Source organism: Myiozetetes cayanensis, unplaced genomic scaffold (assembly GCF_022539395.1).
Source record: "Myiozetetes cayanensis isolate MyiCay16 unplaced genomic scaffold, myiCay2020 scf5-8, whole genome shotgun sequence".
Classification (NCBI taxonomy): Eukaryota; Metazoa; Chordata; class Aves; order Passeriformes; family Tyrannidae; genus Myiozetetes; species Myiozetetes cayanensis.
This window is the reverse complement of record NW_026087742.1, coordinates 102,949,455-102,976,129: the sequence shown is the minus strand read 5'-3', so window position 1 is coordinate 102,976,129 and position 26,675 is coordinate 102,949,455. Positions and strand designations below refer to the sequence as shown.

The 26,675-nt window shown below is 39.9% G+C and overlaps 2 protein-coding genes across 4 annotated transcripts in view; both read right to left on the bottom strand.

Moving 5' to 3' along the window:
* The window catches only part of PHEX (phosphate regulating endopeptidase X-linked), a 103,749-nt gene extending 101,774 nt beyond the window's left edge, over positions 1 to 1,975 (bottom strand). For both annotated transcript variants that reach the window (XM_050332535.1, XM_050332536.1), the window contains exon 1: positions 1,582 to 1,975. In XM_050332535.1, coding sequence (XP_050188492.1) covers positions 1,582 to 1,693 — 112 coding nt within the window. In that variant the 5' untranslated portion in view covers positions 1,694 to 1,975. The remainder of the gene's footprint in view (positions 1 to 1,581) is intronic.
* A 14,228-nt stretch (positions 1,976 to 16,203) lies between these two features.
* SMS (spermine synthase) overlaps positions 16,204 to 26,675 on the bottom strand; it is a 49,814-nt gene continuing 39,342 nt past the window's right edge. For both annotated transcript variants that reach the window (XM_050332567.1, XM_050332566.1), the window contains 2 exons: positions 20,279 to 20,394; positions 16,204 to 19,012 (listed from right to left, as the gene is read on the bottom strand). In XM_050332567.1, the coding sequence (XP_050188524.1) occupies positions 18,970 to 19,012; positions 20,279 to 20,394 (159 nt within the window). In that variant the 3' untranslated portion in view covers positions 16,204 to 18,969. The remainder of the gene's footprint in view (positions 19,013 to 20,278; positions 20,395 to 26,675) is intronic.

The window sequence follows — 26,675 nt, the reverse complement described above, 5'->3', positions numbered from 1 at the left end:
ACCAAATGTTAGACCAAAACAATTTAACTTTTTTTTTTTTCCTTTATTCTTCTGGTTGAAAATTTCAGGCAATTTCCAAAAAAATCCTAAAAACATTTAGGCTGACCCAAGGCCAGAATTTTTATTTTCTTAGCAGATGTGCCAATGAAAATTTTGTCACTGAATCCCTGGCTATGGAACACACCATAGCTCACTTGAAAAGCTGTTTGTAAGAATTAATATATTTGCTTGGATTTTCACACCTGGTCTGTGGATAAAGCACTTATATCCCCGAGAAGCTATGGTGGTAAACGTCTATTGCTTTTTACAAGCAATAAACAAACAATCTAGTGCAAACAAAAAGAAAAAAGGCCTCTCCGTTATTACTCCCTGGTGTTTATACTGCAGTCTCAAAGTGGAAAATGTTTTGTGGTTTTTTCCACCTAGAAAAAATATTTTGCGCTAACAAACTGAAGATTCAATTCTGTTCACATTTATAAAGAGTTTAGTTAATCGACTGGGATCACTCACACAGAAGTCACTTGCCTCCAAATGTTGCAGAATTTGCTCTAGAGCAGACAAACACTAACCAAGTGTGAGCCCAGAGCTTTAAATATTCTATAGAAAACCTGGCATCATCCTCTGTGTTGTGATTATAAATGAAGCAGAAACAAGATCATAAAGGATTGGAGGGAAGCAAAAGATACACTTAGAGGCAAGGTTTCCCCCAGCCTAGGGGAATCTGTGTTGGTCTAAAGAAATGACATTTTGGGCTCAATTAGTCCAAAAGAAGATCCATCTCTGCAAGTTCTTACAGGATACATCACTTCTTCCTCTTCTCTGCTTGGAGTTTCTGGCTACATTTACACTTCTTATTATATTATTTCAGAAGCGTAGGCATATGCTTTCATTTGATATTGCAACAAAACCAACCTACATATGATTCCAAATCCAGGAGAGGAAAAGCTAATTCCTTCTCTATTGCCCCTAGTTACAGCTTATAAATCTGATCAAAACATTTTAATTTCATCCCAGATGCACTCTTTACGATTTTTGCAAAGCCAACTTTGCAATTCATCATAGAACAACAGAAAGATCTAAAAAATGTGCACACATAAGCACTATTTGAAGCTTTCTACAGGAATTTTAGTCAAGCCCTAAATGAAAACCAAATGAAGGAAAACTCAAAAGATTCCATAAAATGTGTGCACTATAGATTAAATTTCAGAAAACATAGAATATTACTACAAATTGGCCTCAACCTGTGATTTTGTAATCAGCGTTACTGATCCACATAATCTTACCCATTCCTGGCCATTCTGTGAAAGAACCCAATTCCGGCTAGAACACATTCAACCGAGTATCCAAATCTAAATTCAGCATTCAGAAAGTTACGTGAGCTCACATTGTATCTTCCAGCTCTAGTATTCCCACAAGAAGAACTCCTTTCCTGACACATATTCCCTTCAGGACAAATAATACAAAATGGGGGAAGAGGAGACCAAGATTTTCCCCAAAACACGTTGTGAAGCACAAGCACTGGCACCAGGCAGACAGGCTGGGGAGGGTTGGATTCAGGTTAGTTCCAACATTTTCACTTACCCAAGAAAAGCGCGGTGCCAAGCACAACAGTGCCACTCACAAAGACACCGAGGGCGATCCGTGTGGCTTTGCTGGCTCCTCTCCTGGCCTCGGGTGCCGTCTCTCCTTCCATCAGGGTAGCTTGGGGCGTGCTTGCTCTCGCAGAAGTCTGGTTTTCCCTTGCTGCTGTGGTGTCAGTGTTTCAACTGTTCACAAAATGTGCCCATGAGCTCTCCTCCTCCTCCTCCTCCTCCTCCGCTCTCCTATTTAAAACTCCAGGTTTCTGTCATGAACCATTTCCTAGGTACTTCCTGCTCTCTCCCTCTCAAAGGAAAACCATGTGTAAAATTGTAGCTGTCTCCTATGTTTTCCTCTGACCAGGAGGAGGGAAGGCAAGCGGTGACCACTGTATGTACAGCCCTCGCTGCCTGCAGAGCCTCTACGAGCCAATCGCTCAGCAGTCCCCCTTATCAGGGGTTCTGAACATGAGGATTTCACAATGTCACTGAACAGATGTTTTAGCTATTCAAACATAAAGCTGTAAACCCTTTACAATCAAAGCAGGATTGCTGGCAACTTCTACAAACACAAGACTGGTGGAAGGTTTTCTTTCTTTTCCTCCTTGCACTTATTTAGGGAAGACTAATTATCTGCTGACTAAAGTTTTCTCCTTTTATACCATTCCCACTGCATCATTTGGCTTCACCAGAAGAGGTACCCACTCAGCAGACAAATCTCTTTTTAAAGTTTCCTAAGAACTCTTAGAATATCATGTAGCATTTTATTTCGGGAATTTGGTATGTGACGCTGTGTGCCAAAAATCACAGTCATGCAGCACAAAGCAATAATCAGCACAACCTACAGAATAGTCCTGCTCTAAAAGCCAGATACATTTTTTCCAGGCAAGATATTTCAGTCTTTGCTGATGCACAATACATTTTAAGAGATGATCCTATGCTTCCAAGTCAAGTACTACTATAAGCTTAGTGGAAACATATCTATCTGGCACTTTAAGTTGGTGGGGAATATATACATATATATATATATTTATATGGATTACTTAGTGTCTGATGTACTCTTGATAATCCTTTCTCCATGTGGCAAATTTTCCCAATTCAATCAAGTACCAAAAATTAGTAATTTCAGGATGAATTCTCTGAGCTGAGTGTGACATTCAGCCCTCTGAGGAGTTCTTGCTTTCTCCAGAGCTGAACTTTGATGAAAAACATAAGGATGCAGGGAGAGGCAGCATTATGCTCATGCTCTCAACAATAATTTATGTGCCTGAGTTACTTTTTTGTGGACTGTCAAGTTCTTATCTCAACCCTCAACCATCCTGATAAAAAGCTGCACAAGCAGAGAGAAGACAGACATATGTACGTCACGAAATGTGCGTGATGGCAGTTATCACTTTGGAGACTAAAGGGCTTTTTCCAAGTGAGCATCTGTACAGAAGTTGTCCCGGATGTCACGTGGATATAAAGGGAAAGCCCACTCCATATAGAAGACCTCTACGACTTGGCTGGGGTCCTGCAAACAAAATGCCCTGAGTTCTTATTCCTGTCCCTCTTCACCTAGGAAGCTGCAGGAGGACATTCTCATCACTGCTTGGTGCAAAATAGGAAAGAAGTATTTGTTTCTTTTCACCTGCCCATTTGTCCCACATATAACCCATGATTTTTAACATCCATCAGCAGAGGAAGGAGAGGGCAATGATGCCATGGAACTAGGAGGACCACAAACCGCCCAGTACAAAAGTTCCCACTTACACATGAATGACTCTCTGGGTATGAGCAGATCTCTGATTATAAACAATACCCAGTACAAGACTGTTACTGGCACAGGTTTGAGAAGGTATTTAAGCAACATTGGTGCAATTGAGTCTTCATATCAGAAATCCCTATGAGTCTCAAAGGGGCTGCCAAAAGGACAGGGTGTTGACACAGAAGATGCAAGGACATGGTGTGATCTTAACACTTAATCCGTGGTGCCCACAATCTGAATGCTGAGTACAACTTAAAAGACCCTTTGATAAGAATTTGCTATTGGCTGCCTGATGGTTTTCCTTTTGTGTCAGTACTGAAGCCCTGACAGTACGAACACCGAACAGTTATTATATCTGTGCATATGGACCATCAGCTTGATATCCCCCCAACCAACACTACATTATCACATGCCTACTCAATTCTCCCTTACTTTATACCTTTCAAGTTTTGCCCCCTTGTACTGACTATCACGCTCTATCAGTGTTTCACTAACATGATTTTGCTTTCAAGGCATGATCTCTTGCTGGAACAACATCAGTCCAGAAACCAAAACCAGCTTTCAACAGCAAAAAGCAGCAACCAGTTATTTCTCTTAGGAAATCTGGGTGGGGGGAAGAGGGAAAGAGGAGATAGGGAAGCAGATAGGAGGGAGAGGCTGGACAATTTAGTCCTCTCTCCCAAACACCCAAAAGAGAAGGTAAGGACTATGGGAACATGGAGCTATACCAACAAAAACCAACAAGCTCCAACGACAGGATTCCTCTGGAGAGTCAACTCCATGCAGCACAAGATCCTTGTGGCAAGAAAAAACACAAATCAGCTGTCAGCAACACTTTTCTTGTGTTTGGCTTGTTTACACTGTGGCATAGCATATGTCCAGCATAAGTGTCCTTCCCTCTGGCTGTAGAGCCTATCTGTAGTCAGCAACCCATCTTGGTTTCTCCAGCATGTACAGAACTACCAAATTAGGGCTAAACTATAAACAGCTGCAGGCAACAGCTGCAGAGGTCCATTTCTGGAAGGATTTGAAAAGGTGCACGGAACACACGCAAGTTCCTGAGCCTGCTGATCTGTAACAGAATTCTGTGGAATTTAATACAGGTTTCTGATGATCATGCTAGGATTTGGTTGCCTTGCTCATCTGAAGTCCAGCAGCTCTTTGGCAGGTACAGGATACATGGCCACGCTTGCTGCTGGAACTGCTAACAGCACTCCTGGCCACTGCAGCCCAGGGAGGCACTGCTCAATGAGGCTGTGCAAAGACTATGCTAAGCATTCATAAAACATTGAATAGACAGAAGGGGAAAAAAAGCAATAGCTACATGCTACATGCTCCAAATCACTCTTCATTTGCTCAGAATTGCCTCTGACCAAGATCCCAGTCAAACAATGGGATCACTCTGGTTCTTATAACAAAGCCAGGACAATGCACAAACAACTCCACCCAAAGCCATATGCCAGAGCTGGCAAACCCTCTGGAACATGCTCTGGGCTGACCCACAGCAGGAGTGTTCCAGTTTCTAGAGAAGATCTGTTCATATACATAAGCATGGACACGTGAACATACACACAAATACACGCATGTGTGTATTATCTTGCTGTTTCACAAGCAGACACAATTCTCACTTCTATCCATTATGCCAGAGTCAGACAAGAGCACTTGATCAGAGATAAAATCAACAGTACTGTGAGCTTCTCCTCACATAGTCTGGTCTAAGGAAGTTCCCATTTATTGAGGTTTGATTACTCAATAGACACACAAAATCACACATTTTGCCTAGTTTTCACTGTAAGAGTCACAACCAGTTACATAGGTGTTGCTGACTGTCTGGAACAGCAAAACTGCTGGAGGTCAGTACATGTTCAGCTTGCTGAAAGAATCTGCCTGCAATAAGCCTGAGGCTAACTGATGGGTTACCTTAGTGCAAGGAGAGCTTAACAGAAGCAGTCCACAGTCACAGCATCGACAGCTTTGGTGATGACTTATTGAGCATTTTTAGCTCATGGTAAAAGGAACAACACAGCCACTATCACACTGATGGAAGCAGAGCCACCAGACACAGCTTGAGTGGCTTCCTCAGAGAACAGAGGTATATGCCAGCTTCATTGAAAGAGACTAATTAGTGTGGGACAAAGTAAAGGCCGTATTTCATTCCATTTCCAGGGTTCTACCATGTGGTCTTGAAGTGTTTTTTACAAACTATGCAGATGTTGTAGCCAGAATAGGCCAACTGGGCTCTATGGACACAAAAGTGCTTCAGAAAAGCCCAACGTTGCATTTGAAGACAGCTTGACCAGTTGTCATCAGATCTCTGATTCTTACACATTACACTCTCTTGGCTGCAAAAATCCCCAGATTTCTGTGCTGAAGCCAACAGCAACCACACTGTGGTACAACTTCATGTCCTTTATTCATGACAGATACAGCTGGAAATAAATGGCTCCATTGTTTTCCACTGGTACAGCCACATCACAGAAGGCCTCAGTGCATCTATGAGAATGTGGGTCATTAATTAGGAGTCAATACTGAGCCAACAGGATTTGCAGGACTCCGAACACTGCTGGTGGCAAGCTTTTCGACTAACTATAACTGCAGCTTTGGAAAGAACACCCTGCAAAGCAGAAAACTCTATTCTCCAACACTTAACTCCCCAAATCAGTTTCTTTTCCAATTTCAAGTAGGCTAATTTCAATTTCAAGCATAGCTAAGCTATGCTCATTAGTCCAAGAAAAATTTGTCTCTGCTGCTGGAAACATTGCATTATCTGACCAAAAGGTGCTTATATCTAACCCAAACAACAACTGACTACGAAAACCAACATCTGGGATGATTAAATTTAAGCCACTCCAGTTCACAAACTTTTTTAGAGCTGCTTTTGAAAAAGCACTTTAATGAAACAACGCGTATGTTCTCATGCAGAAAGAACTGCTTTAGGTCTTACGGCAATTGTTCTTCAACAAGCACATTAAATTATAGCTAAACAAAACACAACTTCTCCTAAAGACCACATTCACACTGCAACAAGAGTGTGTTTACATATACACATCACATGTACTTCACATCTGTCATCCCCCTGTATAGATTAAACAAGTGTGCATGCTGACATGTGCTGCAGAAAGGCGTGTTACTTGGGGATTAAGAAATTTATAAGATACCCTGGGGTAACTCAGAGCAAATTTTTGTGGGGTTTTTTTGTTGGGTTTTTTTTTTTTTTTTTTAATATGATCTGACTGTGAACACAGGATGAAAAGGCACTAAAAAAAGACATTGCTGGGAAATGTCACTTTTTCAGTGGCCATTGCCGTAGGTGCAGGGATGTGGACAGGACACAGCTCTCTGTTGTTTCCTTAAAATATTGCATCAGGCCACCAGAGCTTTACCCACTTATTTTGCTTTGTCCAGATGTTCACTCACAGCTGTCAAAGACTATTTATATGAACAGTGGAAGCAAGGAAGCTTGGTTAGCAGTGAGTTTGTGTCGCATGGATGAATTTTCAGGTGTGCAATGAGACATACATTCACTGGCATTTTAAATTAAAAGAGGAGAGCCACCAGACCCACATGTGTTTGCTTTCAGCATCTACCACAGAGATCCTTCTACTGTGACCTCCAATCCCTCAGAGAAGCACGACTGCCTCTGCAAAAGCAATGGCTCCTTCCTGCTCTCACAGTTGGATCTTCAGGAGCACAAATCTGTCTTTGACAGCAGCAGAGCTCAGAGACAGCTGGAGCCAGGAGAGAGCAAAGGTGCCACGGAGCAGGTAACAGGCACTCTGTCACTGCTATCTTCTCGCTTGTGCTAACTTTTGTAAAAAAAAAAAAAAAAGAAAACCAGAAAAGGTGGAGCAAAAAGTCCTCCAAATGCTTTACTACCCAAGGCAGTAGAAGAGCTCAGCAGTCCCATGAAGTGCCAGCTCTGGTGAAAGCTCTTCTCATACATGGGCTGTTGGGTCACATCCCTCTGCACAACAAAGGCACCTGCACCTTCCAAGGGCTACACTCACATTGAAGCCTTTGCAGCAGAAACAAGAGACCTTTTCACCCAGGCTAAGAGTTGTCAGAATTTAATACCTTTGAACCCAAATCCTCTGTGTTGAATTTGACTGAACTTGACTGACAAGGTCCAGTGTTACTAAGCAAGGCTGTGTGGGAGAGAGGGGGCACAGAGCCAGGAAAAGCACAACTGCATAACCTTCTGTTTTCAGAAGAAAACAGCCTGGCCAAGAAAAAAACCCTGAAAAATCCAATCCTGATCTTGCAGGTTATTGCTGCAACCAGCTCAAGATCTTCTTGAGGTTAGTTTTATTTTAAAGCATTTTACTCAATTGAATTCTTCTTCATCTTAAAATGACATTACAATTAACTTTGCACGCTGTTAAAAGCCAGAAAAATCCCACATTAAATATGAGGTTCTAAGTAAAATGCCCCTTGACAACATCTATCAGTTCAGTGCAGGAATTTCTAGATATTGTCTGTTCTTGTCACCATCTTGGTGCAAATCCAGTAATTATGCACATATCTAATATTGACAAACAGCAGCCCCTCAGGAGAGTTTAAATGCATCAAGTTCTTCAGAAAAGGGAGACCAGAATCAGATCAGGTTGAAACCACAGCATGAGGCCTCACAGGACATGATCCTTAAGACCAAACATATGCTTTCCTGAAGTTGCAGAAATCCTCAAAAAACAAACAGTTAGGCACGAACTATAATTATCTTTACAAGTCAAATTGCTATGTCTCTGACAGCCCTTCCCTGAAGTTTCCAACATCTCTATTTAAAATAAAGATTTGTTGTCTTTTTTCCTATTAACACAAGGTTGTAAAACATATACAGATATGTCACTGCTTTACATCTTTACAACAAAACATGACTAAAAACAAGAGAAAAAACAAGAGTAAAACCCATTGACACATCTACTATTTGCTGTATTCATATATGGTTCTCAAAGTCAGTGTTTCAGATCTTCACTAAATCTGAAATGATTAGTGTATAAACTTCAAGTTTATTGCAATGCTTGTGTAGAGGACTTATCTAGGACCAGAGGAAAACATGTAGTGATTTTCTTCTTTTGGGACTTACCTGCATAAACTGGAATGGAAAAGTAGGTGTTTTGGTTTACTTGTTTTCAATTTCTATTATTGTAAAAAATTTGCATGAGGAGAGCACACATCTGAAAAGGGTTTCAGCAAAATGTCAAACATTGTTTCTGCTCTGAGCAGAATAATAGGAGAGAAATAGTCATGCCTCTGTAAAAGGCAAAAATGGAATACAAATTTAAGAGTAAAGTTAAAATAGCATTAGAAAAGGTGGTCAATTCACAGATCTCTAATAATTTAATGCTATTTCTGCTGATAGTTCTTTGAAATTACTGCAAACAGGATCAGACTCTTCCTTGGCTGTACTGGTTGAATGAAATGGGAAATTCATTACCCAACTTAACAACAATATTCAAGTCCAACTTTCATGAAGATTGTGCTTTTAATTAAAAAGTCATAGGTATGATAAGTATCTTGCAATTTCGATTACAAACAGAAATAAGATTGGCCAGAAAATACTCATAACATCTGCTTTACCTAAGCAAAAATCTGCAGGCAGGAAATAGTTTCTAAAAGACAAACTAGGAGTATCATGGCTTTTGAAGGAGTAATTAATGAGAGAAAACAAGAGCCTGTAAAGGCATATTCCATCTCCCCAGCCCAGAGAGAAAGCGCTCAGACTACATCTGGACGAAGACACACAAGAGAATTTCCAACTGGCTTCCCAAACATTACTTGACTCCACATCTGGGCAGCCACGGACATAAGAACACTGCTAAGACCTTGATGAGAATTGCAGTGTGTCAGGGGCACCAGAGAGATCAGGATCCCAGGCTGTGCTGTAGCCACCCAGGATGTGATCACACAGTCCAGGCTACTGATTATTTTAAATATAAGACCTCCATTTCTCACAGATCTTACACCTCCTAGAGACTGAGACCTGCTCAGACCTTACACAGGCCTTTCCTAACTTTCTCTGGTTCCAAGTCTTTCTCTGAAAAAGCAGTTTGAGAAAATGCAGAGCCATGGTCCTACTTTTCACCAAGGTGCTGATCGCTGCTGAAATATAATTCATTCCCTTTGCAGTCACCACTCACACCTTTCAGAGCACCAGGACAGGTTACCAAGAGTGATGCAAACACAGTCCATTTCACTCTGGGGTCAATCAGATAAACTCACACTCCAGTCCAGGCTTTCATACTGTCATGCCATGACTACATTTTCTTAGGGCATTGCAGTCTTTGCCTCTGGAAAACATGCTCTTAAGAGGCATCGTGTTTTTTCAACCTCATTTCATAAAACATTTATTGCTTGCTGGTTTTATTTTAACCATGTATTTTTCTTCCCTATATCTGGCATAAAAGCAACTATAAAGCACTATTTTAAGTCAAATAAAATACTGAATGAGTTGCATCCACTGTTGCATGACTCTGGAAGCACCATAAAACATTTAAAAGCTACTCAAATGTATTTTGCTCAGCGTGACATTAAACATATTTTAGCATGTCTGAAATTCAGATTTATTTGAGTATCATTTCTTCACAACTGAATACTCAAGGCCAAATTTCTGCTGTTCACTGGAAAAACAAGTCACCCACCGCCACTAGACAGCCAAGTAGGTCCTGGAAAGCCAGGTCACATCCAGACCTAGCCCACATTATTCTGTTCTCCCAGATAATGTTCAGTACAAAGAAGCACTTTAAGTAGATGAAGAAAATCACTGCGGCCCACACAGCTACTTGCAGCTGTAGCTCACTGAGCAGGCACTTACCTTTGTAATAACATATGACAGCACTCCTTCTGCTCACACATCTGAAGCTACATTGTTGACTTTGTAGCAAAAATAAAATTAAATAATAGGTCTTGCATTTCCTTTTTAAAGAACAGAGAAATGTAGATCAACAGCCAGGAAGTTCATGCTGCACTAAATGGGTGCTGTCCATGAGTTCTTTAAGACAAACTCCTCAGTAAGAAAATGTGCATAAAACTTGAGTATCATTTTCATCTTTTTAACTTAACCTCAGAAAACAGCACAAAATCAGTCAATATAACTGAAATTAACTGGGAGAGGTAAATTACTAACATAAACAAAAGTTTATTTAAAAGTTTTGAAGGAATGAATGACAAGTAATTAAAAAACAACACATACCCTCACAAAGCTACGTGCAGAGTACCGACAGATAAAGCTCTTCATTCCCCATCACCAGTTCTCATGCCTGCACACCACTCAGGTCTGCCAGCACAACTGCTTGTCTGGCAACACGAACCAGACAGGTCCATTTTAAACACAGATTACTCTTTCACCCGTTCATTTCAGCAGCACAGCTGAAGTGACACCAGTTCCTCGTATCCCTTTAATATCTCTGCCTGCTTGTTTTTCATGTGACTGGTTTGCCACTTGGTCATGGGAGAGCTCACTGCAACTTTCACAGCAGAGGAGCTAATGCAGGGTGATGACAAAGGGGTGGGAGTGCAGAGACGTCTGGGACCATTCACATGGCACAGCTACTGGAATAAATGTCTTCACAGCAACCCCTTCGCATAAGGTGTACTGTTGAGGGAACTGGGTTGAATAGATTTTAGAAAAAACCCAGTCGAGAAAGTCTGAAGTATTTTTTATCTTTGAGAAGTTATAGCTAATTAAATTTCCATACCTCTCTGCATATTCATGTGCGTTTGCAGCACTTCTAGAAATAGAAGTTTAGAGGGACAGAGAACAAGGGGGACTAGATCTTCTAGACTCAGTAAACCTAAAGGTGAGATCTGTTTTTGAGCAAGCTCTTAGAATAGTTCTAGCATAAATAGTTCTGGCATGACCCATGGACTAAAGACACATCACAATAGAAAGGCTTTGGCAGTAGTTTGACTCTTTAGATTTAGCTCAAGAGAAGAGTTTCTTGCTCCAGAAGTTCCAAAAGGTGTCAATATTTTCAAGCCTCCGGGCTAAGCAGTCAGCAGCTTAAAACTGGTTTGGATTCCCCAGTTTTAATGAAGCTGTCTCTTGCCTTACTTACCTTGAAGATCACTAAATTCCTCTCTTATCTTGTCTGTTTTCTCAGTCAGCTTACATCTATCAGCCTTTTTTTTTAAAAAAAAAAGATGTTCCAGAGAGGCATTCCTGCAGCTTGCATATGGTCCTGCAGAAGAATCCAAGTGACCTGTGTTCACTGTCTCATGCACCCACTATCAGCAGGGAATCCATAGAGTCTGTGGGCTGCAGACTTCCATTGTGGTGAGAATAGTGGTCCACCCACAGCCACCAGTCTGATTTTTGTCCCTCTCCCTGTCCTGCAGCTCTATCTCCAGTGTCTGACACTTCTAGAAGGGAGTGTTCAGGAAGCATTACTCTCACATCTGAGTTGGCCTAATACATCCAGTGCTCCTGGACTGCTCTCTCCTTACTGTCCAGGTGCAAACAGTACCCACAGCACAAGGGCCCAACTGTGTGCACACAGGGCAGGATTGAGAAGCACAATCATTCCCATTCTACATGCTGATGGCTTTGGATTGTACTCAGAAGCAAGCTCTCCACATCTCACATAGGTCTGGGCTCCACACCAGCTGTAAGGCACTTCTACGTTAAGGTAAGTTAATTTCTGTCAGAACTGGTATAGCTCATCAGGGGTGAGCTGGAATGTGACATTGTCATGTAATGTTTTGCACTGTTAAGACATGCAAGTGACAGCCTAGACAATTTTGATGCAAAAGTCCATGTATATGATAGGAGAAGTGGTTTGGTAAGTGTACTGCAGTCCACCACCCACTAGTCCCATACCCCTCGCATCAGGTTTTGGGCTATCTTGGGTCAGCCTTCTGATTCTGAGGTACTTTCAGCATCACAGTTCACACCCCATAGTGTCTGGGACAATAAACAACATAGTGAATGCATAAACAAAACACAGTATGCCACATATGTGCTAAGATCATCAAGTCTCCAGAATATTTCAATGTATAAATGCATTACCAACCAAAGGATGGCTAAGAAAAATTTCCATTCTACAGCCCTCCTGGAGAGGTTGTGGATGCCCCAAGCCTATCAGCATTTAAGAGGTATTTGGGCAATGCCCTGCAACAACTTTTAACTTTTGATCACCCTGAAGTGGTCGCAAATTTGGACTAGGTGTTCCTTGTAGGTCTCTTCCAGCTGAAGTACTGCATTCCATTAATCACTTAGCAGTTACCAAGAGAGACTTGGGAAAAATTGGTTGAATTTGTTACCAACTAAAAATGCTGGGAAGTGAGCAACAAAGAGCTGCTCCTCACATTTCTTTACTCACTCCACAATGCAGCATTTTGCCTCTTCTCATGCAGGCACTTCTGCAGCTCCACCACTGCCAAGCCTGGACACCTGGGCCAAAGACACCCATTTACCTGTACCAAGAGTGACCACCTCAGCCTCCCGGGAGGTGCAGGCAATACCCCTAATTTGGAGGAGTAGTACAGAAAGAAAACTAAGAAACAGGTCTGTACACACAAGCTGTCTCACAGCTGTCATCAAACTGCATCCACAGGCAGATGAGTCTGCAGATGGGAGCAAAGATCTGACAGTCAGAGAGTAACTCAATGGACTCTACAGGCCTGTGGGGGCTCACTTTATGGGACCCAGAGCACAAACTTATGAGGAGTACCTGACCTAAGTGGGTTTGTTTAGCCTTGAGGAAAGAGGCTCAGGAGAGACCTTACTGCTCTCTGCAACTACCTGAAAGGAGGTTGTAGTGAGGTGGAGGTCACTCTCTTCTCCCAGGTAACAAGCATCAGGACTAGAGGAAATGGTCTCACTTTGTGCCATGGGAGGTTTAGTTGGGATACTAAGAAATAATTTCTTCACTGAAAGGGTTGTCAAGCACTGGAACAGGCAGCCCAGGGAAGCTGAGTCACCATCCTGGAGTAGATGCAGATGTAGTGTTGGCAGTCCTAGGATAATGGTTGGACTTGATTATCTTAATGATTCTATTAAGTGCATCTGGACTACAACTTTGGGCACATGGCTGTCTGCAAACCAGTAGACAGAAACTTCAAGCAGACATCTTCCCTTTCCCTAGTATTTAACTGTTCTATTTTTTATATATGGTAAGAACTTTGTAATGGTAGTAAAACACTTTACTTCAAGACACAGTATTCTAACAGTATTCTGTCCTTTCTAAAACCAGAAGTCAATGCATGTTCCTATAATTATTCTGTCAGTCTTTACTGGGATTTGAAACAATGAACTGTCAAAAATTTGTTTCCTGAAAAAACCTTGTCATCCTTCCACCCCAAATAACTAACCAGTGGTTATAAAACATCATTGAAAACACCTAAGTGTTACAAGAGATGTCCCAGTGTGGAGTGCAAAAGCAGAATTTGGACTAAGCATGAAATAAAGTAATTTTTAAAAGCAAAACCATCAGTTTTGATAATAAACTAAAGTTAGATGGAGAGGTGTTGGATAACAATAGCAGCTACCAGAACAACAAAAGGCTTCACATAGCTGTACAGTCTCATCTTTGTTTCTCTCATCTACTAAAACTGTTGTTTTATTCCATTGTTGCTTTTACCTCTATACAAAGAACAGTCACACAAATACATTTCCATTGTAAATCAATAAAATACTTTTGTCTTTGGGTTTTCCAAGGTGGATCATACTAACAGTGCTGCACAGGCAACATGGCACACTGTGTTGTGTTCCATCACTGAGGTCATGGAACATCCTCTCAAGTAACACAGTGAAGTTGTCATGGCACTTTGAAGTCAGATGGCTGTAGCAGTGTTTTTTCTTCTTATTATTATTATTTTCATACATTTGCCAGTTCTGATCAGATTTTCCAAATCCGTGAGCTGAAGACAGCAGAGATGCCGCTGGGGTGCTTCTGCCTTCCACCCTTCCATGCTCAGAACGACAACCCATGACAATTAAATCCCACAGTTGCCTTTCCTTTGGGTTTCATGAAGTTTGTGTTTATTTGCTCAGGTAACCCAGTCTACCCTTAAACACTCCTTAATCTGAAGTTTCCTTTTGGTCATCGTTTAGCTTTCAGCAGCTAAGTTCTTTACCTCCTGAAATACTTAAAAGCCATCTTGCAATCATTACTCACTTAAAAAAAAAAAAAAAAAAAACACACCAAAACCGAAACAAACCCAAACATTTCCAATCTCTCTTCCTTCTCCATCCAGTACCTTCAAGGACAAGGGGGCAGTGTGACCATCACACCTTTTTTTGTATGTCCAGATGTGTCCCCCAAATCCCCACAACACATCCATTGTGCTGTCCCATTTCTGATTCCTCCCCCTGGCTCATTCCCCCAGTTCCTTTCCATCTTACCGGCTCTTGGCCCTGTATCCCTTCTTCCCTTGACACTGCACAGGAGTTCTCATCACTTCCAATTACAAAGTGCATTTCACAGTCCTTTATTCTACCTTCTCCACTTCTAAGTTCCCTGAAATGTATGATCACTGTATAAACTTCTTCACATCCTTCCAGTTCCCATTTGACACTTCTCATTCCTTGCTTCCTAAAGCAATCCACGTTTCGAAAAGGCACTTCTAAGTTGCTCAATGCTGTTAATCACTCCTGCACTTGCTTACTTTGCTGCTTCTCTCACTTGCTCCTTCAGCATTTCTAATGACTTGAACTACTCTTTTCTCTGTGGGCAAGGTGTCAGCTTCCTCCTATTACCCACAGGCAACATCATCTGCAGTCTCCTATTCCTAAATTAAAATAACAAATTGAGTTCTCTTCCTCTCACTTGTCCCTTTGCCTTGTTCCCTCCAGCAAGCTGTCAACACTTCAAATTCTCAAACAGCGAAAATAAAATAGCAAAAGGTACCTATGTTCTCTGTCGTGCATGTAGGTGTTCCAAAATTACTCTTTATCCTGCCCTCAGAGTCTATATGTGAGACTTTTGTTCCCCCTCAAAAAGTTAAGCTTTCCCCCTTCTTTTTCCCAATTATCAATCCTTCTGCTATCACTGTACTTAATGCAGATGTAAATACTTCTCCTTTGCGGTTACCTGGAATTTATGTAAATCTGTATTTTTTAAAAGTCACATTCTTTTTTCATTCTCTGACATTACTCTGGGGTGTGATTCCAAAAGATTAGTAACTTCTTCGATGTGCCCATCCAGGTTCATGCCCTTCTCCCTCTTCCTTACACTTCTGTGCCAAAGCTTCCATCGCTCTCCATGTCTCACTGACTTCTCCCAAGCCTGTGTTTTCTCTGTGCCATGCCATGAGTGACACTGCCACCCAAAGCCAAGTCGCCACTTTAGCAGAAACACTAAAACTTATACTTACAAACCTCCAAATTTCTATCTACAGCATTCCACAGAAAATTAATCCTTTCTAGGTGAATATCACTGGACATGGGCTCAAGCTCTGCCAGGGGAAGTTTAGGTTAGATGTTAGGAAGAAATTCTTTACAGAGAGGGTGATCAGGCATTGGAACGGCCTGCCCAGAGAGGTGGTGGATTCACCATCCCTGGAAGTTTTTAAAAAGAGATTGGACATGGCCCTTAGTGCCATGATATAGTAATTAGAGTTGGATCAGGGGTTGGACTTGATGATCTTGGAGGTCTTTTCCAATCCAATCTATTCTATGATTCTATGATTCTATGATTCTCCCCACTGCAAGTATCAGTGTGCCATTCCATAGTAGAGTATCTTATCTGAGCGTTTATTATATGAAAAATCACTGAACGTATTAATCTGAGACAGAAAAGATACTCAATAAAAAGACCATGAAGTACCTTTATGTTTGTCATGTGACAAGGAAAAAAGAGGTACAACACTAAGCATCATACCCATCAATTCTGTCATTTTAACACTGAATCCGCAGTGGATTTAACAATTCAAACACACAAGTAATAACAGCGTACCTTTATTTTAACATGTGCACTGCACTGATGCAGTAGATACAACGCCAGCAGTCTTCTCTTTGCACAAACTACTATCAATCAAGTAAATTCTAGGTGGAAGCAGCATTTAGTGCAAAGAATAATTAAGAAACCTCTAATGTTAACCATATCTTGGGAACTGTTTGCATACATAGTGCAGCAATCATAGCTGTTTCCCAACTGGTCCTAAACACGGAAAACCGATCAGCTATAGCAGTTTGCATTTGAAAATTCTAACACAGACTTGTTTTTCTTTTAAAAAAATCTACACTACAGCAACAAATAAATAAAGACCAACTGTGTATATATTTGCTCAAAATCAATTCAGCAACTTAAAAAAATATAATGTTCAGTGTTTGCTGAATTGCTTTATACTGCATCTATAACTTCAAAAAAACTACGTTAAAAAAAAGTTTAAAGAATAAAAATAATTCCTCCGACCCTCTCTCTTTTTTTTTTATTTAATCAGTTGAAAAGAAAAAGGTTGCAAGTACTGCTGCCTCTCACCTATTAATATGCGATTCAGGTCCCCTGGTCAATCTGGGAATCATTACAGAACATCCCTGCACACCCAACAGCTCCCTGTGCTCAGGCAGCCCTGAGCAGCAATGCTAAAGGGCAGTACAAGCCTTGGTACAGCAAGCAGATCCAAGCCATCTTCCAGTTCACAAGTTTCCTTGCTAAAAAACAAGCCACCCCGCTTGTTGTGACTGATTTCTACATCTGTCAGGCTCACCCGGGAACACAGACGCCGTGAGCTCTGTCCCAGGGAATGCCAGTGTGCTTAATTTCAACTACATGAGCAATCACACTAAGAATCAATGGAAATATTCATGCTTGCAAAGTTATGAATACACCTATCTGTTTACAGGACATCTGCATTCATTTGCAGCTACACAATACACTGATTGCAGTCCTGTATCAAAAATGAAGGGTCACTACTAGGTTACAGGTAACACTATAAAGGTATTTTCTGGGATGCATACAACAGAGCTAAAACCCTCAAGGAAATGCACTTCTCTCTTTTTAGAAGGAAGCTCTGCTCTTTGGGAGTATTTAGGGATGCACAAGCTGTGGCCATGGAAGAACTATGCCCCATGTATACTGGAGAATTAACTGCAATAATTTAAACAGTAAGACTGAAGAATGTTTCCATGGGCACTCCAAACTGAAAATATTTTAACATTTATACACCAATTATAAACCAAACAAAGAGCAAATTTTTGCAAGTTTTCCAGTATCAATCTGGAATTATACAGAGGATACTCAGATTCCATGAACAGTTTATATATGTGGGATGCAATAAAATTCTTCTTTATGTATGGTTTAAGAATACAGATTAAGGACAGGTTTTGGTCTTTTTGTATTCATTAACAGTATCTTGGGAGGGCAAATCAACTCTCTCCAACAAAACTAAGAAAATGTTGATACTAGGTGTTGAATGGAAAAAAATAATTATTTTTCAGGATTAGAGTGTTTAGGGAAATAGTGCACTTTTTATTCTATCCTGGAAAAAATACAGAAATGCACAGAATGGTTATTATATCCTTCCTACCTACTTCCAAGTGGGATTTTTAAACACTGAAAGAAACGTTTCAGTCAATACATAGCAAATTCTTACAAAAATATAACTTTAGACAACATGAGAAACTGCTAAAGAAAAATGTTTTATCTTTAGGAATAACTACAATGCAACCTCAGCTTCCACTGGTTTTTACACTGCAAGTGAATGTAATTCAGCAAGGGCCTCACACAACATCGTCAATCTGTGGCAATGCAACTAAGACTTCCCCTACTGAAGCCTCAAAACATTCAATACAGGGGCACATGAAGATGGATCACACCCACACTTCTTCATCCTCTAAAGCAATCTTTGCTTCAGAAATCTAGTGCTTCCCTTCAGTTTGGGGAGAGTATGCCCGCGAGAACCTCACTGAACTCAATTTCTTGCCCCGTGGGGGATGGAAAACCAGCTTTGATCTTCATGCTTTTCAGTCCAAAGTGCCTCTATAACCGACTGTTAAATCCGTATCAGAATCCAAATAATCAATATGGCAGCAGCTAAAGAATTCCAGGAGGTGAAAGGTCAAAGATTCTTCTCCTGCAGCAGAGATTATGATGAATGAAACTAGGGTAAATAAACAAAATTTTAAGACTTGCTTTCTTCCCTTTGCAATGAAAGATTTGGGGTATTCTCTCAGAAGATTTTTTCTTTTTAGTTATGCCCTTCTCTATATGGAAGCACTGCATTGTTCATTTAAAAAAAACTAAACAAAACCCAAAACCAAACAAAAACCCTCTCCAGCATCAAAAAGCACCATAGATGAAAATTCTCTTGGAAAAGCAAAAACAAACTCCATGGACCACCCTTGAGGGATGAAATGCTAAAGATGTCTTTTTTAATCAATCAGTTTGTGAAGATCTACAAAAAAATAAAAAGGATCACATTCTAAAGGTTCAGTGCAGTCAGCAGCTATAGTTTTGCTGCTTATTCATCTTTAAGTTGACTTTCAAAAATAACACCCTAGCTCATCAAAATATACATTTTCCATTTGCTTTTAAATTAAAATAATAATAAAAAAAACATTTAAAGAATTCACAATCAATAGCATGACTAAGTTTCAGGATCATCTACAGCATATAATTTAAAGGTTCAAGATGCCAATATGCAGCATGTGGCAGGCCTATACGCTCCATGCAGCATGTACATTTAGGATACTCTCAATCTTGATGTTCAGATGTCAGTTTGCTTCTTCCAAATAGTGTAGAATACCCATCTGGAGAAAATAAGCAGTTAAGGTGAAAAAAGTCAAAATGGGTAAAGTTTGTAGTGCACAGTTAAAATGGAAATAGCTCTTTTTACTTAATATTTCAATTTTGAAAACTACTGGTCGTTCATAGAGTAGGTAAAACACTCAAAACTGAACTCTCCCTGGATTCTCTTTGACCGGCCTGGCAGTTGTAAAGACAAAAATAACCTGTTTTGCTGAAGCTGTAAGGTCAGGTATCTTTATATCCCTCCTTCATGCTCTTTTGTCTTGAAAATGTAAGGTCAAATCTGAGTTTCACAGGAAAGCTGACAATAATGAGAAACAGGAGGAGTTTGTTATAGTTAGCAAGGAGTCCAGAGCAGCAAGCTCCAGCATTAAACAGTACTGAGAGACAGAGAAGGGAGGCAAAATGAACACACAGAAGAAAGGTTGGGGCAGTATCACATGCTTAATGCATTATGAATAAGCAGAATCACAGAAAGATGCCTCCTATCAAGAGAGAGAACCACAGGAGGCACTACCCTTCAGAAACATTTCCGGGGTGATCACACAAAAGCAGTAAACACTCAAGGCAAATGCAGCCAGCAGATCAAAATGTACCACTTGAGCCAATGGCTGGAAGTTTAAACTTTTACTTGCCTGCCACTCACAAACTGAAGAAATTCCGAAGGACTATTTTTAGTAATGGCATGTTGCCAAGAAATGTGTATACCCCTCCACTTGGAATATTTTTTTCAGTAACACTAATTAGAAATGATTATTAGGAATTACTATCCTCCCCCATCTCCAGCCTTAAAAATCATGTCTCAGCTGTATGTCCAAGAATAGATCTATCAGCCAATATTTAAAGAAATTGAACATGGTCATCTATAGGAAGACTCTTATTTTTTGTAAAAGAAAAAAAAGAAAAAAAAGAAAAAAAAAAGAAAAAAAAGAAGAAGATATAGCCTTGTCAGAACTTCCTGGTAGCATTACCCTTATCATACAGTTTATCCTACACTGCATAAACTTGGAAACACTCAAAAACATTAACCAAAACACAGCCTGATCTTGAAAGGTGCACTTCACCAGCTGTGAATTTATGGCACCTTTAGAAAACAATTCCTACAATTACCCTCCAAATAAAACTGCAGTAGTTCATTTGCTATGAAAAAACATTAATAGTGGTTTTAAACTAGAACTGCCTTCTTGTGCTTGAGTTATCTCCAAGTAATCTAGACTTGCTTGATTTATTAATATAGTCTCCAGTCTTTTTCACTCTTTTAAGGATACAATTCCATGTAGGAGGGAACACACACGGTTTCTTTTGAGAACTCCACAGGACAATAAAGCCTGCTAAGCTGTTCTTCATACAGAGTCAAGGCATCAGTCAGATTTATACAGTTTCCCTGAAGAAAAAAAAAAGAAAAGCCACAGTCAAAATCAAAGCAAAATTTCAGCTGAATATACACATTTTGACATTACTGCAAGGCTCCCACATACTTCAGAACCAGATACATGCTGTTCTTAATATTTAATATTTAGAAAGCAAATACTGAACAGCTTGTCTTCATTCTGCCTACAGCAAACAATAATTCGCATCTTTTCAAGAAAAAAAAAGTATGGGAAGATTATCTATATTCTCATTAGAAGAAGCAACCATTATAGTAGGGCTTTCAGTTAAAACAGATCACCATGTGGTGTTTACCTATAACATCTACTCAGTAATCATTTTCTTTATGATTGCTTAAATATATTAGTAAGCAGTACTACAACATCCAGATTTTCTCAATTATTTAACATTGCCTAGATCTTAAAATGTTTAAATGCACTATTAAAAAAAACATAGCCTATTAATTTTAAACACAGCAATATGACAAAATAAATCAGATTATACAGAAATTCTCGCCTGGCTTCAGGCTACATTGTCTTGACTTTCTGCATATTGTGCTTCTGAAAAGGAAGTGATTCTTATGATACTTTTTTTTCCACTTGGATCTGTGTCTTAATTCATCTAAGAATATTAGTAGTATCCTTTTCTGAATAAAATAAAAATCAGTGCTTTGACAATTTTCTTCTTACAGTGGAACTGTGAAATACCAGGCACAAACACATCTCAAGGATTACAAAGCATGAGAAATTTAAAAACAAAAAAACCCATACAAACGAAAAACCCACATCCAAAACAACTCCTAATTGCAAGTGCTACTTGTCCCAAGCTAACTATTATTATCAAGTAGAATTTATGCAGCACATACGTGGGATGCCCATATAGAGAAAACTCTAGTTAGAAGAGTGAATTCTCCATATCTATAATGGGTTTGAAGATTTAGTGGTAACAGTGAGCTCACAGAATACCAGACTGAACAAACACCAACCACCCAAAACAATAACAGTCAATTGTGTAAGTTGAATAAATAAAAAAACTTTATCAAGTTTCTTGCCTCTCTTGCCTATATAACTAAGTAGACTAGCAAATACTTTATGACCTTAAATACAATGATCTAAAGAGTGCAGCCAATGCAAGTTATTTGGACACAAATTTAAAATCAAGTAAAGTTGAATGTAGTCACCACTGCATGATCTACAAACTACTCAGCTTTTGTTGTCCACTTCTAGTGGAGGAACGTTTCCCACAGAATACAAAAAGGAGAACAAAAAGGAAACCTTCATGTTCATGAATACACAACAATCTTGTCCCTTCCTGCCCTTCAATAACATGTGTAACCTGCACCTGACTGTAAAAGAATGCAGATGGTTCAATTAAAAAAAGAGCTAAATCTCAGGAAAAACTCCAGCTCCCTTACAGTCACAGCTTATTCAATGTTTTAAGACCTCTAACTTGAAACAAAGGTCAAGTTCTGCGGGACTCCAGGAACCAAAGACTTATTTAGTGCTTCCAAAATGTCTGCACTACTTATGTTTCACACGTGTATTTCTCTGCTAGCACACTGTGAAGCTTTTAGAACCAAGAGAATAGTCTTCAAAAAAGACTCATTTTGCTGTTTCCTGCTTTTTGGTGCTCCCAGATTTTTATAAACAGCCTTAAAATAATTGCACACACACAGATGTGTGCAAGGAAGGAAGCGAGGAACTAAGATGAGTTTGACCAAAGTATACTATCTGTGCTCTTTAAAACAACGGTTAACAGGCAGAGGCCAAAAAAGCAGAGATCTTATTTGAAATCAGTATGTCTAAACAGCTCCATCTACGTTGCTTTTTCGTTGTAACAACATCAGATGATAACCAGAACCAAACTGTGAAATGCACATTCTGTCTTTGGGTTTTATACTATTTTTCTTGCTTTTGATTAGTTGGATTTTTTCACAATGTATTTAAAATATATCTATTCCCAGAGGAAGTGAAAAGAGATTTCATCCTACTAATCTTCCTCTGAATTTGCACTGTGCACAAGTTTTCACAAGTTGAAAAGAAAACCGCAACTTAAAAAATCTTAGCACAGCATCTCCACAACACTCTCAGGCACATGGTGCGATTCTTGGGCCTATCCTGTGCAGGAGTTGGACTTCAATGATTATTGTGGGTCCCTTCCATCTCATGATATCCTATGATTCTATTTTATTCTATGAGCTTTTGAAAATCATAATTTTGAAAGCCTTTTTCCAAAATAATTTCCATAAATCATGTCTGATTATAATTTTGATCATATTGCACAAAGCAATATGTACTTGTTTATTTGGTAAAGGAAGATGACAATTTATATTGAATATTTCGTATTTGGGTTTGGGCATCAGAAAACAAATGAGGTTTGTAAAAAGGTAAGAGACAAACACTAAATGAGCACAACGATGAACAGACTGCTGTAGTACTTGTTTAGTAACCTGTTATTATCCAGGGGATTGTGGCAGTTTTTTTGGTTCAGCCGCCCTTTACCAAACATATAATTTTGTTTCAACATCAGACTGAACGCAAAAGAAAACTAAAAAACAACCTGTGTGTAATTTGAGTTATAAATAGAAAGCACGGCTAGGTAATTTCTGGAGCATACCACCATTATGTAGGAAATTGAATAGGATACACAATGATAGAAAAGTATCCACAGTTTCCCAGCCTGTTGCTTCAATATTTCATTATTTCTCCCTTCTCTAGATGGAGACAAATCACTGCAGACAACACAGAAAACAAATTACAAGAACAATGAACATGCCAATAAGCAATTTTTATTTTTCAAACTCTCAACTCCCCAGTGTCCAAATCAAGATCTTGCCTGAAGGCTCAGACAACCCACCAGGCTGTTCTATTAACCTCTTTCTTCTAGAGACACCATAGGATTTTATAGTTCTGCACAGTTACAATTTTTTACAATTATCTGGCTTTACTCAACACAAAGTTAAGAATTCCAAAAAAAAGTCTTATTGTATCACTAAAATGACACAGCGAACCAAGCCCAGAATACAACACAGGGATCAGTCTAATAACCTGTGTTCATTTTAACTCCCCCCACCTGATGAAGAGTTATGTGGTAGAGCAATACATTGTTTGTTCTGAACAGACACCATAGACTCAAACAATAACTAAAACTGAGCACTGCTTAATAAGGTTTAAAGCTGATGACTCATCAATATAATTTCTCTTTTTCAAAGAGAAATAAGCAAAATTACTTTCTTTTTTCTCCCACACTGTTCATTCCATTTTCAACATATACAGAAACCCCACCAAACTCCTCTTCCTGCTCCCCTTAATCTGTGTTCCATGTCAAACAATTTGATAGGTAAGAACTGAGGGAATGCAGAATTTTTTTTTTACCCCTTAAGAAGCATCTCTGACACAAACTATTTGAGGTAGTTTTAAACTCTGAGATTAACTGATCTCTATTTATAAGACCTGCTTAAGACTGATGACTCCTGAACAGTCTCACAGCCTGAGTTTGCTCAGTGCTTGCACACACCTCAACAGTCATGCCTGTCCCCCAACACCAATTTTCTCTGGGCTCTCACAAGGCATACATTCTATAGTTCCATGGGTTTAGTTCTGAGGTTTCTTACAGCACAATGCATAACAATTTTATGCTTTGTTAGTTCTGGAGAGACAATAAAAAACATTCCTTAAAATAAGTAGCAAAAAAAAAAAAAGCATTTGTTTAAAATAAACCTATTAAGTTCCTTAAGTTAACTATGCCCAAAGGTGATGTGTCCATCAACTGGTTACAGGCTGAACATAGGTCCCCGTGCTTCCTCCAACCCTGGAAGGGTCCCTTTGCCATACTTGCCAAAGCAGGGAAAGGGTCCATTTTACTTACTTGCCCATTTCTTCCATGTCTTACACTACACATCATTGCTACTGGACACCTTTGTCTGTGACCCTATACAAGAGTTTCATTTTTATTTTTAATTTAACATGGGGTTCTGTTTTGTAATGACATGCCAGAATTGAACATGGCCAAGGTTGTGTTTTATCCTTCCTCACTTCAGAGTGAGACCTCCTCACTAAGAAGCAGTGAGACACACAGAGCATGAAATATCCAGCATCAAAGCTAGGCTTGAGTTTTGGGTGACAGGTAAGAGTTTTAAGGAGCTACTGGAGGTAAACCTGACTGAAGGTACCTCCACTGGCTAAAAAATCAATTATTAAAACTGTACTCTCAGTAACATATGGAAATAAAATGTCTGTGCCTTAAAGTCTCAAACTGCCAAGAAATCACAGAGGCTCACACAGGGACATACACCCATTCTCCCAGCCTTCTTTCACGTTGCAGTCAAGAAGAACCTTCCTCCCTCACTGGAAGTGCTAATTAGAAAACCCACGCAGTAGCCAAAAAAAGGAGTCTAACTATGGAGCAACATGATGGTGGTCTGGACATTCAGAGGGCAGCGTCACACTGTATTAAAGAGTGGCCAGGAAGAGACAGCTTGGTGAAGGGCCACATGTGCATGTGGGAGACACATGATCCCTTGAACCAGGGGTTAGTGCTGTTTACTGGAACGCAAACCCATGAGTGGTCTGAGTTTCTATCCTGCCTAGGCTGGATGACCCAGGCCAGGAAGGAGCAAATTCCTGTTCAGAGGTATTTTTAAAGGTTCCACCTCATAAACAGGCTGAAAATGATAGCCTTCTCAACCTCAAAGGATTAGATCAACAGAACAAAAATCAGCACAGAAAAAGACATTTTCTTAGTTGCACATAATCCCCTGACACTCAGAGACAACCTTACAATCAGCCTCTGCATCTTACAGAACGTGGTTTCACAGCTGTTGGGACAATCCTCACATGGTGTGTGGAAGGCAAAAGACAGTGATGGATGAGGAAAAAAAAAAGCCACAAACATCACACTGATATCTACAAATATACATTCTCACTTGAAAGAAATCATTTGGGCAATCTAAAAATCACACTGGATTTTAGAAGGTCCAATACTGTAAAAACACTTAACATGTTCAGAAAGAAGTCACTAGGAAGGTGTATGAGATTAAACTGGACCTCAGGATACTCCAAGTTCTCACATCCTCACCAACTCTCACTTCTCTCCACTGTGATGGTTGGGAACTTGCACCTGTAACTGGCTCCTCTTGAAGAAGGCAACAGTGAGCACCTCACAGACACACTCCCACACTGTATCATTAAACACTTCAAAAGGAGAAGGAAGAAAGCAAATAGAGCATCCCTTATGACCCCTGAACCTCAGAGTGGGGGGATTATATTTAACAGTAAGTTCTCACAAACAAGCTTTAGGTCTTAAACCTACAGACAGGGCTGCAAGATCTGCAGGCTACGAGCCCTAAAGCTCATCTCTCTCTGCCCAGGTCCTTTGGGCTGCAACACTCAATATGGGTGGTGCAGCTAAAAAACAAGGACATGCAAAGCAAGGCTGCTCTTCATACAAATAAGGTTTTTCTCCAAGTGTGATTACTATTTGTGGAGGTACAGAGCAAATATGGAGGCATTTTTCCCCAAATATACTTAAACACAGACTTTAAAGCAGCAGAGAATGACATCTATTAACTCTCCTTTGATATCTTTCCAGAGCTGAAAGAAGGAAAAAGTCCCTCCTGCATCGTAAAATTGGCCACATATGTTCTTTTATCCCCTAGGAATATGAATAAATAGTCTGAAAAACCTTTCACAGGCAGTCTCTCTACAAGGGATAGTAAACTGCCAGGCAATACTGGTTACCTGCCTCCACCTACTGGTGAAAGGATATTCTGCACTAGCATTTGGAGACCACTTTAACCATCACCAAGGAAGGTATCCCAAGGGAATAATCAGGTCTGTTAGAGTAGCATGCCAAAAAACCAATTTGTTTTATAATCTCAGATAAATTATATCTACCTAGAGTTAGATAGCTCTAGATTATGCCAGCTAACAGTTCATGTGTGGTCCAGAATATTTTCTAAAACTTGTGCAGAGCTCAATGAAGAGGTGATGAGCATTTCCATTTATTTTTCTCAGTAGTGGCATTTAGACAGTCAGGCAGCAATACAGTATGTGAAAGGCTGTCATTCTGTGAACACAATTCCACTTCTGGGTAAAGCATTTCTTGAGCACTGAAATAAATTACATCCTAACCAGACGCACACAGTTCTGCTCAAGGTGTAACTATCAGAGAACAGGCTACAAACTACAAAGGACAGAAATTTCCAATGTTAATATAACATAATGCCAAGGTAGAAGAAACAACTATAGCTACTGGCCAGTAGCCAACAGGACAATGACCCTTTTGCTGCATCTTTTC